General features: G+C 40.8%; 2 protein-coding genes across 8 annotated transcripts; both read right to left on the bottom strand.

The window, feature by feature from the left end:
* Nucleotide 1: 1 nt before the first annotated feature.
* On the bottom strand, nucleotides 2-7,603 carry wdr97 (WD repeat domain 97). Of its 6 annotated transcripts, none has more exons than XM_051940564.1 (21): nucleotides 7,468-7,603; nucleotides 6,690-6,915; nucleotides 6,027-6,604; nucleotides 5,599-5,720; nucleotides 4,787-5,507; nucleotides 4,547-4,695; nucleotides 4,233-4,469; nucleotides 4,052-4,142; nucleotides 3,812-3,944; nucleotides 3,655-3,731; nucleotides 3,497-3,575; nucleotides 3,126-3,416; nucleotides 2,834-2,965; nucleotides 2,574-2,705; nucleotides 2,175-2,393; nucleotides 1,893-2,087; nucleotides 1,694-1,815; nucleotides 953-1,121; nucleotides 505-677; nucleotides 353-417; nucleotides 2-268 (listed from the first exon to the last, which is right to left on the bottom strand). In XM_051940564.1, exons 2-21 carry the CDS (start codon nucleotides 6,840-6,842, stop codon nucleotides 87-89), a joined length of 4,020 nt encoding a protein of 1,339 aa, XP_051796524.1. In that variant the 5' UTR covers nucleotides 6,843-6,915; nucleotides 7,468-7,603; the 3' UTR covers nucleotides 2-86. The 6 variants fall into 6 exon arrangements, with proteins under 6 accessions (XP_051796524.1, XP_051796525.1, XP_022070993.2 ...); XM_051940565.1 differs by having other exon boundaries at nucleotides 353-414; XM_022215301.2 differs by having other exon boundaries at nucleotides 3,264-3,416.
* Nucleotides 7,604-8,123: 520 nt separating this feature from the next.
* Nucleotides 8,124-18,483, bottom strand: dync2i1 (dynein 2 intermediate chain 1). Of its 2 annotated transcripts, XM_051940537.1 has the most exons (22): nucleotides 18,349-18,483; nucleotides 18,068-18,121; nucleotides 17,302-17,959; nucleotides 17,151-17,209; nucleotides 16,608-17,021; nucleotides 15,916-15,975; nucleotides 15,396-15,627; nucleotides 15,139-15,241; nucleotides 14,390-14,519; nucleotides 14,179-14,290; nucleotides 14,000-14,094; nucleotides 13,752-13,881; nucleotides 13,421-13,593; nucleotides 11,612-11,774; nucleotides 11,105-11,218; nucleotides 10,933-10,994; nucleotides 10,398-10,449; nucleotides 10,243-10,303; nucleotides 9,855-9,954; nucleotides 9,613-9,744; nucleotides 8,749-8,972; nucleotides 8,124-8,665 (listed from the first exon to the last, which is right to left on the bottom strand). In XM_051940537.1, the coding sequence occupies exons 1-22, from the start codon at nucleotides 18,361-18,363 to the stop codon at nucleotides 8,494-8,496; spliced, it is 3,315 nt and encodes a 1,104-aa protein (XP_051796497.1). In that variant the 5' UTR covers nucleotides 18,364-18,483; the 3' UTR covers nucleotides 8,124-8,493. The 2 variants fall into 2 exon arrangements, 1 of the variants encoding a protein (XP_051796497.1); XR_007938426.1 differs by lacking the exons at nucleotides 8,124-8,665; nucleotides 8,749-8,972 and adding an exon at nucleotides 10,781-10,823 and having other exon boundaries at nucleotides 9,700-9,744.
* Between the last annotated feature and the right edge of the window lie 449 nt (nucleotides 18,484-18,932).

The raw sequence follows: 18,932 nt of genomic DNA, 5'->3' as shown, positions 1-18,932 counted from the left end.
GTTTTGAGAGCTGTGTAATTGTTGAAAATGGTTTCAAGTGTGTTACAGGTGTTAGACTGCTACAGACTGTTGCATGCTGAGAAGCATCATCTGTAGTACTCTACCCAGGAGTGACGTTGAATGAAGTAGCGTCGAGTCGAGCTCCTCACCCAGCCCTCGTCTGAGTATGTTTGAAATGGGCTTAGAGTGACTCGAGGTAACGGCAAACAGATGAAACTGGGGAAGTTCATCAGGAAGGGACGATTTCGCAGAGGAGGCAGACTTATACCTGAATAATCATAAATACATTAGATGTTTATTTTGCACAAGTAAGCCATCATATTTAATCCGAAGTCTTATAGTGACACCCCACCTGGCAGCCTGCGTGTCCTGGCCATGCTGTACGTCTCTCCTAGACGAAAGATTGGTTGGGAACTACTACACAAACACAAAACAAAGTGTGAAAAATTTGTAACACCGTGTCATTAATATAGGAATCTACTATAGGCACATTCTTTCACATACCAGTCATACAAAGGCAAAAGCACTGTGTTTTTGCGGCCAGCAGGTGCAACAGATCTGGCTCTACTGTGCTCCTCTTTTTGCACAGAGCAGAAATAATTCAGCACATCCACCATGCTGAAGGTTGAGGGTTTCCAATTTGCTGTACTCCTGATGTACAGATACTTGTTATGCTCCTGGTGGCGTGGAAAAGAAAGCAGAAAGCAGTTAATCAAAATAAGTAGCAGTTGGTCATCAGCAATGTCACCAGCTCTCATCTACTCCTATTTAGAGGAGTGAAGGTCACAGCAAAGGACATCAGAAGCAGTGCAGAGCTGATTCACAGAAGGAGAGCCTCTCAGATTTCAAACAGCTGTTCCCACCTTTTGCCACACTCAGGAATACTTTAGCAGATGGTGATAGCAAACAGCAAATATGCTTCATTGTTTTCAGATGTAAATGTCTCAGTTACTTTGTATTTGGAGATCCATAACTCCAACCACCAATCTGCAGTGTCATAGAGGCTCTTCCAGGGGTCCGACTCATCCTGCAGCTTCGAGTCCCAGCTTTCCAACTCGTTCCACAGCCACTGTTTAGCCTCATCCACACCTAATTCTGTCAGAATGCGCATTACCGTCTCCCTGTTAACAAAACCACAGCGTAAAACAAACCTTTTGTCATTTCACAAATTATAAATACAAAAATGAAATACAGCTCCCAGATAGCAAACTATGGGTGAATCAATGTTGAATCTATGTTGAGACCTAACGTCGAAATTATACAGAAAGCGCAAGGTTGATAAAATGTTGAGTCAACGTTTGCTTTTCAACCATAAATCACACTTTACCCAGATAGCAAAAGATGTTAAATCAATGTTGAATTAGGGTTAAGAAGGTTGAATTGTGGTTACGGTTGAAGACTGATGGTTGGATCAACGTTGATTCAACAACATTTTGTCAACATTGAAGTTTGTGTTTAAAAGATACCATTGAATCTACATTGTATTTTGGTTTAATTAAAATGTTTGACAGGTCAGTGTTTAATTAATGTTGAATCTATGTTTGCAAACATGTAATCTATGTAAGCAAACGTTGACTCAACATTTTATCAACCTTGCGCTTTCTGTATAATTTCGACGTTAGGTCTCAACATAGATTCAACATTGATTCACCCATAGTTTGCTATCTGGGCTGTTTAACACTGATAGACTAACCATAGGCCTAGTTTTTTATAGGCTAGCAGAGTTAGAAGCGTCTTCATGAGATCCAAACTAGCAGATCTTAGGCACACCAACAGCTTTAACATGTCAGCCAGCATAATTCGTTCCAAAGGCGACTGAAACACACACACATAAAATCAATCACAACCTCATAACCAGCGCCTCAAACTGCACAATCTGAATCTTACAGTACCATGTCATGTTGTGCAAATTTGTGCAGACAGTCAATGAGGCCTTGGTAAAGTTTGTCTGTATTCTGTAAGAGCCCCTGGCTGTGCAGGATCTGCACTGCAGCGAGGATCTTTATTTTGGATAGGATGCTGCAGGTTTGCAGATGGTTCATCAGCAGCAGGGAGAAGTCCTCTGGAGACAGGATGCCGTGGATACTCTGCACACATGTATGTACACACCTCAAGATGTAAACTTTATCACGTATGCATAACAATAAATTGCAGTTATCTTTGCATTATGCTACCTTTCTATCAGGGAACAAGTCCATAAACCACTCCATCTCTGCAAACTGTTTGAGAAATGTTGGCACTTCAGGGGAGGGTTCTCTCTGTGGAGGTGGTGCTGGGCTCATGGGAATAAAACGAGGACGAGGACTGGGTTGAGGATCAGGACGAGGTGGAGCAGGAGCAGGAGGAGCCGTTTGGGGTTTGGGTTGCTCTACTGGAGAAATGACCTCTGGAGGCTACAGGAAGAAGTCAAACAGATACAAGAGCTGCTGTTTGAATGTCATGTGTCTTGAGATAAGATAAAACTTAATTATTCCTGAAGGAAATATTTTTTTTAAGATACCACTCAGAAAACAAAATAGAATAATATCAGGAAATGCAGCTTAGTAGAAAGCAGAAAAAAACTGAGACAATACTCTTATCTCTTCTTCCTCCTCCACAATGTCAGGTTTTTTGGGTATGACTCTCTTAACAGGTGGTGGCTTGACTTCTATTTCAATTGCTGGAATCTTTTTCTTCAGTAGTTGTACATTTTGCTCCATGGTATTCTAGAATATAGACAAACAAATCCTCAAATATTTAAATGTCAAAACCACTCTATGGAAGATATAAATTTGACGTTACATTTTAATCTACTCCTCTGTCACACCACTGGCATCATGGCAACAGTTCATACCTTCTCCACAGATCTTGTAGGAACGTTGTGTTTAGGGCCAACGTCCTTCTTTACCGTATGAAAGTCACAAGGCCTGATCTCATTTAGTTCAGAATAAAATGAAGATTCATCAAAGGTGTCCTCCAAATTAACCTGCAAACAGAATATTAGATGTTTGATAGTATAAATCTCTCTGCATAATACAAATGTGAAACAAAACTTTGAACAAGAGTCACTTCCTGTAAAACAATCCTTGCAAATTGTCTTTAAAGACTTTTGGACAAGGAAACTTGTTGGCTGTTATTGTGTTTACATTTAGAGGTGGGTGTCCTACAAAGTCTGCTGTACACGGCGCTGGTTCAAGGAAAGCTTGAAGTTGATTAATTCTGCATTTTGTTGAAACTGAAGATGAACAAGTAAAATCTGTGGATTTAGGAGAGTAGAAAAAAACCTTAATTTTGAGTGGAAGGCCATATATTTTTTTCATGTAGCAATCAAAGGCCTCTTTCTTGGTTTGTGCCGTACTCGGAGGCTTCCCTTTTTTGCATTTAACTGTGCCTTGCAGGAGTGCAGCTAGGTCCATGCTTGGGGCCACCAAGCTCTCCTAAAACAAGACAAGTGAAAAGGATTTGACCCAGTTGTCTGAATAATGCATCTGCAACTGACATACATTGTCTCACACACCTTCTGTTCTGGCTCAGTCAGTAACTGATTGCTGGCGATTGCTTGTGATTCCTCTTCATCTGTGGATTTGCTCAAAATCCTGTTTGTACCAGAGTTGCTCTTCGCTTTAAGGTCGTTATTTTGCATTATTTTTAATGTGTAAAATGTAAAAATCTTACTTTGTTTGGTTGTATGTTTCTTCAGTCTCTGGGATAGGCAAGTCAGGAGGAGGCGCGACACAATGAGAGTAAGGGAGCTGTAAAAATTTAAAGGGAACATAGAAGCATTACTGTGTATGTTTTAATCCAGGTCTAGCCATCCAGTTGAATGTCTTACTGTTTGTCTGTAGTTCTGTGGAAGCAGCTTTGCACAGTTCATCCTGTACAGATCACCTCTGATGCCAAGGAACAGTTCTCCTCCAAACCCACCATATGCAAGACACTCAGGGGCTGCATTCAGCTGGAGTGTCCTAGAAGGGTCACAGACACAAATAAACATGCAGCGTGTAGAAACAGGGTGAACTACAGGCTTTTTTTCACATATGTTAAAGCTCAGTGACAAGTCCTGAACTCCAACCTGATGAGGTGATTCTCCTTGTTCCAAATATGCATCGTCTTATCTAGACTGCTGGAAACAAACATCTCCAGATCAGGAAACACACACAGTCCTGCAAAAAATAAAACACTTTCACAGACATGGGAACCCCAACACAATCCCCAGCATGTAATTTATTAGCAATACAAACTCTTTCTAAGACCTGTGCAGTGGTCTGAATGTCCTTCTGTGGGCTGATAATCTGTCTGGCTCTGGTTGAGTAGGCTGAAGTGCTTCAGCCTGTAGAAGCCACTGTTGGGCTCTTGAAACGTCAGGGCCAGCTGAGGACCCAGAGCTGCCATGTAGACTTGAGGCTGACCACAGTGCACGCTCAGGTGTTTGGTGAGACACTCCCTGATGTAAGGGTTTACTCTCCACACCATCACTGTCGAGTCCTCGCCTTGATAAATTGGGATAAAGGCATCAAATCATCAGTGAAACGCATACAAAAGGCAGAAAAGTTACATTTAAAAATACCTGTGGAGAGGAGGTAGTTGTTCTCAGGATACACCTGCACTGTGGTGACTCTTTGTCCATTGTGTGCTGGAGTCCTGTATGAGACTTTCCCATCCTTCATTTTCAGAACACTCACACAGCCTCCATTTTGGCCAAGAATGATCAAAAACCTGTCTCAGACACACAAATATAATCAAATTTGTGGGAAAAAAAAGATCTCTTGGTACCACTGAATATTTACTTTGAAATGAAGATGCACACTTATTCTTGTCATCATCCAGCGCTGCCTTGTTCCTCTGACTGCAGCCCCTCCTGTCTTGTAAACTCCTCCACTCCTCTACAGCTCTCTCTGTTTCTGGCACACAACTGTAGAGAACCAGACAGCAAGCTGGGCCAGGGATCGGCAGACTCCGGGCATCATTTTCTGTCACACAGTCCCTCTGCTGCCAGGGCCCCTGACCTCTGCCTTCCCACTCTCGCATCAAAGTGATTGGATTAGTGAGTGTGTTGGCTTGGAGCACTGTACCTGCCTCTGTTAAGGCCAGCAGAATCTCTTTGTGCATGCAGTAGTCAGCACATACAATCTTGTTCTCTGCCTTGAAAGAGGTCAACACTGCTCCTGTTTCTGAAGCCACAAGAGTGATATCGCTGTCGTCACTGACACAGAGGACTCGTGTAGGGTAAGGAGCAGGCAGGGATGACACTAGGATCTGTCTCAGTGGAGCACCTTTATCCGCTCTCAGTTGACAGTGGAGGGTGTATAAAGTTCTGATGGTCCAAAAGTCAACCCCTTCGTGTGAAAAAGAGAAGAAGATGTCTCCTCTTCTGGTGCCTCCGATGCACAACGGAGCGTTTTTCTGCTCTGTGTGGATGCAATCGACTGCATCACACTCTTCTACATTCCAGCAACGAATTGTACAATCCACTGAGGATGACACCAGCGTGCTCAACTCAGAGCAGTAGAACAGGGAATTCACCACATCTAAATACAAAGGAGCAAACAGGGAGCAGAAAAAAATCAACATGACGTTCAATCATAAAGATGCAGAAACAGAAATATGGAGTGAATTTACCATTATGTCCTGAAAAAGCCACACGTAGCTTCCAGCCTGGACTCCACACTCTAATGGACAGGTCTTTGTAAGCAATGATCAAACAGTCCAGTTGAGAGCAGTACACCATTGCCGTGACGTCGCTGTAAAAAAAACAACTCTTTATTCAGTCTCCCTCCACCACATACATCATTGTCTACTTTATTAGACACATCTTACCAATTTACTGCAATTCAGCACAGCAGTTGTGCCATGAATTCAACCTTTTCAAATCTCAATATGTCAATTTATTGTTGACATAGTTGGAAATGGGTCAATTCAATTCTAAGATTATTATTACTGATGACACTAATAGTAACACAAATACCTTAACAATAACCTGCACATGACTGTTCAGGTGTACCTAGTGAAGTGGCCACTAACTATATTTCACATGCATCCATACACACCATTTGTAGACCGTCTGCCTTTGCTCCAAAACCTTCCCGGCATCGAGGTCGACCACTGTCACGACCTCTCCACATGCAACAAAGGCTCTGTGGGGCCTGTCGGATCGTGGAGGGGCCAGTGCCATGTGGTTGAAGGAGCTGTGCTGCAGCCCCTCCTGTATCTTCACCTTACACCTCATGAACATCACCGACCACACACACACATTCCCCACACCTGCAGTCACCAACTCTGTGGAGTGCTCTGCAGCCTGACACACTCGTATGTCCAAGGCATCGTGAGCAGCCTTCAGTGGCCGTAACTCGCTGTCCAGACGTGTGAAGACTGGCCCGGGGCCCCATCCCACCACAAAGCCTAAGATCTTCGCAGCAGTCAAGCCCATGTAAGGCAAGTGTGTTGAGAAATTCTGCTTGCAGCTATCAGTTTTGTAAAGGCAGACTGTGTTGTCTGAGTGGAGGCTAATGAACGCTGCAGAGGCCTCAGAATACATCATGAAACGCACAGGGCTGCTGCAGGGGAAATGCTGCAGGCGATGGAGTCCATGAGTGAACAAGCGCTGCACGTTCTCGAAGAAAATGATCTGGAAAAACAGGCAAAGAGAGGGCATAAAAGGTGTGAAAACCCTCGAACAATGCTCATAATAGGTCAGCATCATGGTAATCTACCTTGCCCAAAGGTTGCGCCACATTCTGCTTGAGCACAATCTGTTTTTCAGGTGTTTGCTTCTTTGTTGTCTCAGTCCCTTGAGATACCAGGTCCAGGGTAGGACTGGTGGGTAGGACTGTAGTTTTTGTGCTCCTCTCACCAGGGGTTATCATCTCCACTTCTTTACACAGGATTCAAAATCTCTGAAATCTCCTGTCATTACTGGTGGTAGTCACTTGTGCGTGGCTACAAAAAAGGAAGAAAACTGTGCTGTTTTAACGTCATTTTCTTAAATGCTTTGAAAACTCTATCTAAAAATAGAGAAACAACTTTGCAAGTTATCTAACTAGCTGTTATGTCATCTGCAATTACTGCTTTTATTTTGACTTTTAAGACTGCTGTAACTCTTTTAGGTTTTCAACCCTGGTTCTTGTCAGATAGCAATCCTTAGCACACAATAACACAATAAATAATAGAGTAAAAAAGGGCCCCTACCAGTTCTTTTTCCTATTCTGTTATATACAATTTAAAATTGATCTGAAGCTTAACAATTCACTTGCTATTCTTTAGCTGTGTGGACACCCATGCGCAATATCTTTAAAAAGTGAAGAGAAAAAATACAAAAAAACGAACAAAAGTCATTTACCCTTTTGCTTCACATAAATATCGTTCTGATAGTTCTGTCCATGGGCTAGCGTTAGCCAAATCAGTTTATCTGGCCTTCTACAAAACTGCAGATTTATAGGTGCCACTCTAAAGTGAGGTAACCTATATGTTTACATTCCAGTGTAAACTTACCTGTCGTGGATACAGACGTAGGTCTGCATTCTATGTAGTGTTATGATAAGTTAGTTAAAAACATGATTTAAGCTAGCATAAGTGCTAAAAGTTTGCTCGCTTCCCATTGTTCGTTGCTAGGCAACAGGTCGGTCGCTCTGACTTCAAACTGAAGACCAGGCGGTGACATTACACAATAATTTTTATATTATCTTATATTTTCTAGACTCTTTCCGGTCGGTTTTGGACTCAAGATATTCAAATTTGAAAACTTTTAGACCAGTAAAATAAATAGAAAAATATATTATTTCACCACCAGAATTGCAATCTTTGCACACAATCAACATGTTGCTGAAAAATACTTCATTTTTGACTTATCTTTTTCCCAATTCACTGTTTAAAAAAATCCCAAAAGCGTCTATGATGAATTCTTTTAGTTTTTTTAAACTGCACTATTTTCTATTTTTTTTTTTTTGCTTTTTGGGAAATAGTTCACACTGAAATCTTCATTTTGGAAAACAACATTTAAAGACTATACCATATAGCAACATTTGTTCCTTATCAACAGTTTTGAGACCTTTTTTTTGTGTCAGGCTTATTTTATTATTAATTTGTATTCTTTATTGTGTTCCCATGCACAAGTCAGTCCCCATGTGTGAAATTACCAAACCATTACATAACACCAGCACAGACATTGGTTTATTGTATAAAAATTAAACTTGTTAACACCATAGAAATATTTTATATAGTCAAAAAGTATAAATATTTACATCAGCAAACATGTACAAATATTTCTTAGAATGTATTTATGATGTTGAATACATTGACCCTTGTTTAGGATCTTTGGTATGTCACTACATTCTTTTTATAGAGTTAATTTTCTGGCCGTGGGCCATTAATTTAAGAAAAAAGAAAACAAACTAACTAACAAACAAAGTATTCAAAGTGGCTGTGACAACATATTCACTAATTGTTCTCTATGTTCTTCTGGATTTTTAAAATGCAGTAAATCTTTTGGAGTAACTCAAATGCGGATCCTGTGATATTTCAAAAGGCTTCAGTCATCATACTCTCCAACTTCTCCTCTTCTGCGGAGCTGGACGCAGTCAAACTTCTTGTGAAATACTGCATTTCTATTTTTCCTGACTCATGTGCCAGCGCTACTCCTGAATATGTGTTTTGTTGTCCTGAGTCTCCAAACAGCACCATAGCTGTCACCCTAAAACAGAAACAACACATTTGATATTAAACAAAAATCACAAAAATAGAATTATTACACTCATCACATGTGGACAATGTTACCTATCTGCATTCATTCGCTCAGTGACCACAGGCTGTGTGTCATTCTTCAACAGGTCCCATATGTGGAGGTTAGAGGCAGCATCAAGCGCACAGAAGACCGTCGGCCTGGTCTGAGCCCACTGCAGGGACACCACCGGCTCACCAGCTGTACCATCGGTCCACTCTGCCACCGGCTGCTCATGGCTGACAGCATGCAGCCTGATGCTACCATCACCACAGCCCACCTGGGATAAAGACAGAGCAAAGGAAGGCTCTGAACAAAGTAAATACACACATTTAAAGTTACAGTATGAATTCTAGTCTCTGTAGTTATCATATTTACAGCACACAGTAAAATAAGAGGAGTTTCCATGATTGTGTGCATTGAATCCTGTCATTGTACAATTTTCAATGTACATTTCTATGAAGGCAACAAAAGGGTGTTTTTATGATGATTGATGACTGGTGAATTATTTTCTCCCTTCAATTTTGTACCAATTGAAAAAAAAAAAAAAAAAAAACAGATACAATGAGCTACTGTTATGGTACTAATGTCCTACTGTTTCAGGTCTTTATGCTAAGCTAGGCTAATTAGATGCTGCTTTTTGTTGGTCTGAAAGCAACAAAAAGGTGTTTTTCTGATGAGGGGATCGACAGCACTCATGCATCTCTCTCAGTGAATTACTTTCACCTTTCCGTTTTTATAAGAATTAAAAAAACAAGTGACAATAAGCTGCTGATAGTCTACTAATTTCCTACTGTTTATGGTTTTTAAGCTAAGCTAGGATAACTAGCTCCTGGGTTGAGCTTCATATTTAACAAACATGAGACTTGTATCGAACATCGCACCTAAATCTCAAATATGCTTATTTATTTCACTCTCACCAAGAACAAGTGTTGTCTGAAGGGAGAAAAGTGCATTGATGTGACATCAACAGGCCGAAGTCCAACCTCCTGACACCTGTAGAACTTCGGTGGAGCTTTCAAACCGTGACTCGTTCCATGGTTGACCAGACCCTGGACAGAATTTACATAAGTATACAATCACAAAATTTAACAGGAGAGTCATTTGCTCAAGATATTCTGAGCAAATTATATTTATTTGAAATTCCATAAATAAAACTCACCATATTGGTGCCAATAAAGAAATGATTGGAGTCTGTTGGAAGAAACTTTAAAAGCAGCGACTGTAATGGCCCTGTCTTCATTGCATCTCGTGGTGACGCCCTGAAAGTTGAACAAAGCAGGATAGAGGGGAAAAATAGAGGTTACAACATTCCTATCCCAAAACAAATGGTGTCACAGTGGAATATGACACATTCACACTGCACGTGTACAACCGCAAATATGCTCCCATCTGATGTTGAGGTGACAAGAAACAACACCGTGTAACAAACAGGACCATATGACCACAACAGAGCAGCTGTGTTCCACTGGGCAACAACATTCTGGGGTATTGTGAGTGCAGTGGCTGGCAGTGATGAATGGTCATCACAAGCTATTTATCAATCTCACCTCTCAGCAGTGAGGAGGGATGAGCTGTGAAGCAACTTCACTTTGCCCCCAGGCCGGAGCCCTGCAAGAAGGAGAAAGGAGAGAGGCTAGAAGTGTGAGAAAGACGAGTATGTTCATGGAAAAAGACGGAGCGCTCTCAAATGTGACCGTGCTACCTAGATCTGTTGGAGAGCCTGCCTCGTTGCCTTTGGGGAGTTCCACCACCACCTAGAGGAAATCATGCAAATCAGTCAACATCTCTGAAGTAGACAGAGAACAGTGTCACTCTGAGCCTTAGTAATGTCAAAAATATTGGTAAAAATCTCTACATATTAAAGTATTATTATCCTTTCTTTTACCATTACTGTGGTATAATCATATTGAACATTTAGGAATTACAGTTCCATGAAGTTTAGGGCTGTAATTTGGAGTATCCAACCTGGCAATCTGTTTAATAGCCCAAATTCATTTACTTATTGGCCATTTAGTATCATTAATGGCTTCTGTTTCCATGAAAGGCAGAGAGAACTAATAAAATGTATAAACCAGGCAAGCTCACGAGATACAAGGAGCAGAATTGTTGATGATTTCCAAGTGGATGTCTATTGGTGAGGGACAAAAATAATGACAAGTGCAAATCACTCCGAGTCAAAAAATAAAAAAAAGCATGTTGGGTCTGTGTGTTCAGATTTGATTTGTTGTCCAACTTACCCAGAAATTTAAAACCCCGCTTTCATCCAGAGAAGCCAACTGGAATGACAGCCCCGACGACTCTGGATCGTGAAAAAGAATCACATTTAATTAAACATAAACACAACTCTGAATGCTCGAAACACACAAGTTATAAACATGACATGCAATTAATGTGCTAACCATTCCATACCTTCCTCAGATGCCAAAAGTGGGACCTCTGTCCTTATCGCTCCAGTTACAGTGGAAGGGACGACTTCTATAGACGTGACGGATGACAAATGACCGGAGCCAGCCATCACTGCGTCTGTGTTGACAAGATGACGAAAGAGAAGACATGAACATACACTGAATCAGCATTACTGTTATGTAAGAAAAAAGCCTTTGAACTGAAGGGGATAGAAAGCGAGTAAGGTTTTTTACCATTTAGTGCTTGCTGACATTTCTGACAGTGCAAACAGTGAAATATGTAACATCGTGTGGAACATCAAAGGACTTTATGTTCTCAAAATAAAAGTAGACAAAAAAGCTTCTGTAAACACATGGCTGCATTCTAGGGAACCGGTAGTGCTAATGACATTATACTCTTTCGGGGGAAAAAATCATCCACTTTATAATGGGACAAAACTTGAAATGTAATGAAACAGAGAAGAAGGTAGAGAGAAAGTGTCACAGACAACAAAGGACAATGCAGGAGTACCAGTGGAGAAGGTCGGCTGCCTGAAGGTCCACTCATCCTCCCCTATCTTTAAACGGTAATGGTTGCTAGCATGCTCCCTCAGGTCCCACAGCACCACAGAGCCCACTGATGTGCCTGCAAACACCAGTATGGCCTTTCCGGGGCTGAAACAGCAACACTGGACCTGGAACAAAGCACATTACAAAATGACTGGTGTTGTAGATGTTAGCGGTGAGGCAACTTTGGTTTCATTGAGATGTAATGGGTGGGGGGCAACATGGCTCAGTGGGTAAAGTAGCCGTCTTGCAACCGGAGGGTTGCCGGTTCAATCCTTAGCCCAGAGAACTTATGTCGAGGCGTCCTTGAGCAAAACACCGAACTGGTGGGTCATGGTTAGCGCCTTGCATGGCCATCACTGTGTGAGAATGGGTGAATGTGAAGTATCATGTAAAGCGCTTTGGGTATCTTTCAGGTATAGCAAAACGTTATATAAATACAGACCATTAATCTTAGGCCAAGTTCACTGAGCTTTATTGGCTTTGGCTTAGCTTTCAAAGCATTTTTAAAGAGGTGTGGATTTTGTCCCCATCATTTACACTGAGATTGCTGTATGAAGAAATGTCTTCACAGTCAGTATGTGCAGACAAAACATTTCAACAAGCAACAACAAACCTGCCCAATGTAACATATATATACATTGCAAAACTGCTATGACCCATGGGATCATGTATAGTCTGCAACAGTGTTTAAGTAGGTGCTACATCTTAAAGTCACATCCACTCATCTGACAGGTTTTGCATAATATCATTGTATTGTAATGAGAAAATCAATGCCATTCACTTTAGTTGTTTGTGGTTTTATTATCCAAACAGGCACCTGATGGTAGGATTGCAAGAATTACAGTGAACAGCGCTATGTCAATGACTAAGTGTTATTTACAGATGCCTCAAAAAAAGACAGGAAGCACCACAGTTTACATCCCACAATGTGAGATAGATATAGCTACCTCAGATCATTTATCAGTGTTTGCAGCTGAGCTTGTAGCTGTTTTTAAAGTTTTACAGTGGCTAAAAGAGAACAACAAATGCACAGATTGCTGATAGGAAGGCAATACTCAAAAATCATGCAAAAAACATATTTTTGAAATGTATTATACTGCAATAAGGCCCTGGTGTTTGGCTTTGAAATCTGTGATAAGTAAAGCTGAGGGTAAATCAATCATAAAAAAACATATGCAAAAAATATGGCAAAAAAAAGAAACTTGGACATAAACAACACAGGAAGACATTTGTGTAACATCCAGAAACATGTGGGTTTGGGAAGAAGGCTGTGCAGGAACCTAAAAGAAGGAGTCATGACCCACCTCAGGATAAAACACACTGGCCTTAATCAAATTCTATAAAATCTGTCTGTTCAGCATGTGCAACTTCAACGTAGGGGCTATAAAGAGGAAAGGAAGGAACTGGCGCCAGCACTACAGAAAGCTAAGTTAAGTATCACTATTAGCACTATAAGGAATCTAACGGAGAGACATCATGGGAAATATACAGTCACCTAGTTAAGCACCTGAAGGAAAAAGGATTGATTCAGAGGATTTTGTTTTGTTTATTTTGTCTGCCAATCCACTGTTCCACACTCTAGTTCTGTAAGTGGCTATAATACACCTTCAACCAGGTTTGCCAACTGCCAATCGAATCAACAGAAGAAGAGTAATATAGCAGTTGCCTGGTGTAAGTTTTATTGTAGTTGCTGTTTTTGGAGGGCAAGCAAAAAATTGTATTTATCACAACTAGCTGTGCTGTAACTGAAAACAGAACCAGGAAATATCACCTCAGATTCATAGATGAGGACCTTCTGAGGTCTGGACGGCTCCCAGATGTTCCAGATGCAGATGATGGTGCAGCTGTCAAGGCGCACAGCACTGGGCTTCGAGGTGGGCATGTGGACTGACATCATGGTGTGTCTCTGGACCTGAGAGAAGTGCAGCAGGCTGATCTGACGACCTGCAATTAACAATCAGAAAGTCAGTGTCCCATAAGAGAAGCTAAAGGTAGAAGCAACAGGTATTAGCTAAGAACAGAAGTACGACAATCCAGAATAAGAACGACCAACTAACTACCACAATCAGAAGAACAAAATGAATTTCTCTGGTGTTGTGTACCGTAAAGGAAAGGCAACTTAGTGTTGAGCTGTAAACTTCCATCGCTGAAAGACAAAGTGTCTGTTTGAGACTTAAGCTTCCTCAGCGATTTTCTCTCAGCTTGATCTTCCTCCAAAAGGACAACCATCACCTTGATTGGGCCACGAAAAGACAGCAGGAGTCAGGAGGACAAAAACATTCTTCATGAAAGAAGTCAAGACTTTAACATTTCCGAAACTATGTGTAAAATATATGAAGCTTTTAAAAACCTGCGAGGCTGAGCGTAGAAATGATGCCAGGCGCTGGGAATCAAAGTTCATGTCATTCATGTTTTTGTCTCTTGCTTCCACAGAAAGGTTTGGATCTGTCAAGACACAAGCAACCCAATTAATGAACTAAACATGTACATATTAAAATTAATCAGAGAATCATCTTGGTGTTTTCTTACCTCCACAGGCTCCACTGTGCTCTGGAGGATGCTGTGTCCACTTTTCACACATTTCTATTTCCTCTGTCTGGATGTCTCGGTCTGCATTATCCTCATTACATTGAACATAAGCCTGACAAGGAAGATGTTACTTAGATGCACACAATTGTTCTTTCACAATTTTGGTTCAGGTGTGAGCCAAAAGAAGGAGACTACAGAAATTGACACTGACCTGCTTGGTGTTTGCAGTCCCAAAGTTTCTGATGTACATGTCATACTCGCTGACAGGTGGCAAATCGAAAAGGGAGACTGTCGTGGAGAAATCCAGATCAATTAAACGAAGCAGCTCTTCACTTCGCTTCCTGTAGTCACAAAAAAATACACACTGAAGGTCAGAGAAACAACAAATAATGCATACTGCCAGATTGCTTTAAGTGTTATGCTTACACACTAAATATTACTTTGCCCAAAAAATAAAAACGGAGTGACCACGTGTTTTCTGTTTCATTATGATTATCCTATTACCACAGTCTGAATGAAGGGAGTCAAGGAGAAATGAGCTGTGAGAACATAATTCCTCTCAAATATTGACAGAGAACATTTTCGCCATGCAACTCTGTATCTTCATCACTGCAGCTCACATATAAAATTGGGCTATTATTTATGTATGATACTGAATGTATGTTATTTACCCACTTCAACTCTTTATCTAAAAAAGTTTCTTGATGTCAAACAGCTATTAAACAAAACTAAAGAACAAATTTGATCTCTATGGTGCTGAAAGCAGCCAACAGGAGCTACCTTTCATCAGTTTATTAAAATTCTTATTATGAATGTTTGACAAACAGAATCTAAACCAAGTGCTTCCCTAATGTAGTTTTTGTCTTTTCATTGCAAGGAAAAGAGAAAAAAGGGAGCTACACTTGAAAATCATTGTGTTGTTTGCACATTTAAAACAATATTTTTTGCAAGTTAACTTACTTCTGTTTGGCGGCAGCTTTCTCGCTGACTTCACGCTGCTTTGCAGCAACAAAGTCGATAAACTTTCCACGCTGGGAAGCTCTCTTCTCATTCTTCTCAGAGCCTGCAAACAGAGCATAAACACTGTGTCCACTAGAATTCTGCAAAAGCATCCTGGAATTAACTGATTTGTGTCTTCCAAATTCGTGTACAATGTGGTAACACCAAGTCCTTTAGTAAAAAAACAGATATTTTGCATTGATAAGAACAGACTGTACCTTTGGACCATTTAGGCCCGTCTTCCTCCTCTCTGCTCGTACTTTGCCTGGACTGAACGATTCCAACTCTCTCATTCTCTTCATCCATGGCTCTCTGAATTGCTTCAATCTCCTTCTTCCTTCGTGCTGTGAGCTCCTCCTTCTCTTCCCCGACCTCTGGATGGAGCAGCTCCTTCTCATCCTCACCTTCATTTGCGCTCTCATCCATCTCCTCAAAGTCCTCTTCATAATCCTTTGAATAGAGGAAATTGCATTCACTACTTAACACTTGCAAATTCTTTTGACAGAAAGCAAGAAAAATAATGAAGATGAACAGAAACGTCACATCTTATTGGAGAAAAAATGGATGCACTTGTCAAAACTTTAACTACTCACCACTTTCTTAGAATGCAAATCGATTAGTGCATGCAAAAGTAAACAAGTAAATGAATGTTAAAAACAAATATGTTAACAAAATGTTGGATGGAAAAAAAAACACGATTAAATACTGAATTATTTTTTGACTATTTTCGATCATTACCTCAAAATCATCTTCATATTCTTGGTCAGCCAAATCTTCATCATTGGCAATCTGCTGATGCTATTAAAACAGACAAAGTAGGAGAAACATTAAAATAATGTTAATGAACACATGTAGCAACTCCTTGATGATGATGAAGCTGTATTTTAAGGAAGGTGAAGTTCAAAGCGGAAGGAAAAAAAAACATGCACATGTAGCTCCAAGATCAACAGATTTCCTAACTACTGCAATCAGAAAAAAGCTTAATTTGTAGAAAACAGCTCATGCTTTTCTTTAACCAACTGCAGTTGAACTGAAAGGTTGTTTACTTTCCTGCAAGCACATCATAGCCTATATCAGGTAATAAAGTCCACTGTGACTGCCATGATAGTCTATTCTTTACGTTCAGTCGGATACAAAATGGAAAAAGAACAATCACACCACCAAAGTAAAGAAAAAATGTCCCTAGAAATGCAGGAGTTGATTTTTTTCCCTTGAAGGCTAGAAGCTCAGTAAACACACTGAATATCTTACAGCTTTCTCTGGGCCTACTTCATATCTCACATTAGCTGTCCACTGCTCGGAAATCACTTCAACTTCCTAGATTGTGAAAAGTGACATATTGGAGAAGAAAGGCATGAAATCCTTCAACGAATCCAGAGTAATGGATCAGCATTATAACGTCTATAAGAGCAATTTATGGGTCTACTAACCTCTGTTTCTACTATATTCTTCTCAGGTTTGTCATTTTTGTCAGATGATGATTTCTTAGAGTTGGTTTTGTCTCTGAGATTTCTTTCAGGCTCATCTTCCTCTCTGTGTCTTCTCTCTGTGTGTTTTCTTTCTGTGTCTTCCTCATCTCTGTGTCTTCTCTCTCTCTGTTTTCTTTCTGCATCTCCTTCGTCTCGGTGTCTTCTCTCTCTGTGTTTTCTTTCTGCGTCTTCTTCATCTCTGTGTCGTCTCTCGCTGTGCTTTCTTTCTGTGTCTTCTTCGTCTCTGTGCCTTCTCTCTCTGTGTTTGTCCCCCTCTGTTCGCTCTCTGTCACTATGATGATGCCTGACCTCTTCACCTGACCTTTTCAGGTCCCGATGCTCCCTGGATTCACCATCATGCTTCCACTTCTCCTCCTAAATAGCAGGAAAAAGCCACTCGGATTTCAACACGGCTGCACTTATCCCAAATATGTCAATACATTTACTTTTTTTTTTCTTGAAAATACAAATTAGTGAACAGTTAATAGTGATACAAATGCTTACATGATGTCCTCTCTCTTTGTGCCTCCTTTCTCTCTCTTCTTTATGCTTTTCTCTGTACTCTGAAATAAAAAAGACAAAAATACTGGCATCACTTGGAAACCTTAACCCTGTAAACATGTCGGTCTAAGTGTGGACACTGCTGCATCTTTACCTCTCTCCTCTTTCCGTTCTGAATGCTTCCTGTCTCCATGTCTCTCTTGAATTTCTTTATCATTCCTCTTTTCTTCATAATCATATTTGTGTCGATCTCTCTCCTCTCTGTGGTGCTTTTCTGACTGATCTCTTCTTCTTTCCCCACTTTCTTCATGCCTTCTTCTCTCCCTCTCACGCTCTCTGTCCCTTTCCTCTCTTCTTCTTTCCTTGTCTCTTTCTTCCCTCCTTTTGTCCCTGTCCTCCTCATTGTGTCTCTCTCTTTCCCTCACCCTCTCTTTCTCCTTATCCCTCGGTCTTTCCTTGTCCCTCTCCCTTTCGTGCTTTTCCTCTCTATCTCGTCTCCTGTCCCTGTTTTCTCTGTAAACATCACCATGCTTGTTCTCATCTATAAATCTATCCTTTTCCCTTCTCTTCTCTCGGTCCCTCTCCTTGTCACCTCTCCTGTCTTGCGAGCCCTCTTTCCTTCGCTCTGCATATCTGTCTTTTTTATCTTCATCTCTTCTCTCTCTCGTGCTCTCCCTTTCCTTGGGCTTCTCTCTTTCTCGTCTGGACTCCCTCTCCGGGTCTCTGTGACGTCTCTCTATGGATTCCCCACCACGGTGCTTTCTCACATTGTCATCTCTCCTCTTGGCATAAGGATCACCGCGATCTTCTTCCTACAGAAAAATAAATAAATAAATAAAATAGGAGCATTTACATTGTTTTGTTGACTGATACGAATCCAGCTTCTTTTGCAGTGCTTTCCTAAGCTCTCCGTAACTTACCCTGATGTGTCTTCTCAGGTCAGCAGGTCTCCATGTGTCTTCCTTGGTTATTTTCTAAATAAACATGATTTTCATGTTCACTGAGTGACCATATGGACGTTTAATCACAGACAAAATAAGCATATTTGCTGCTAGCACAGTAAATCCATAGAAATGCGTGAAACAACGTCCTCTGCCTGAGACAATATTTGCAACTACTAAAGCGAACATGACATTTTTGGCCGAATAAACATCTCTCAGCTGTGGCTCGCACACGGTCAGAACAGAGAAGAACCACTTACCTTGTCGTTGTGCATGTTCTCATCTGCGTTAATGTTTCTAAAGTTTTTCAGTCGCTGAAAATTGGCTCATATTATTGTACTGACGCCGCCATGATGGTAAACGTCTATGACGCATGCGCAGTTTGCTGAAACCAAGGCGAGCGCGTCAGTTCGGCTTGACAACAGGATTATTAATCATCAGAAGAGCAATCGCTGGAGTCAACAGCCAGTTCTCATGGCAGCAGCTAAAGACACTACATATAAATCAGTATTTTAAAAAAAATTAAGGTAAATTATTAGCAACAAATAGACTGTAACCATCTACATTCATACCGCTGTTACTTCTGAATGTGTTTGGGTTAATTTCGTTATTTTTGTACCTAAAAGTCGCTTGAGCGATTGCCCTGTGCTCTGCATTTCTTTTCTAGCGGTTAGCAAACAATCGGTTGTAGTGTTTGCTAACAAGTAAGCTAGGTAATTGTAACTAGGTTTGTAAGCTAGGTAACAAGGTAATTATTTATTTTAGGTCAATTCGACGTGTTACTTTTGTCGTATATTTTTAATAACAACTATTTCAAATGTGCGTCGACCTAAGTAGAGCTAAA

The sequence above is a fragment of the Acanthochromis polyacanthus genome, chromosome 20 (assembly GCF_021347895.1).
Source record: "Acanthochromis polyacanthus isolate Apoly-LR-REF ecotype Palm Island chromosome 20, KAUST_Apoly_ChrSc, whole genome shotgun sequence".
NCBI lineage: Eukaryota > Metazoa > Chordata > Actinopteri > Pomacentridae > Acanthochromis > Acanthochromis polyacanthus.
The sequence above is the reverse complement of the archived record's forward strand: the minus strand, read 5'-3'. Positions and strand labels throughout refer to the sequence as shown.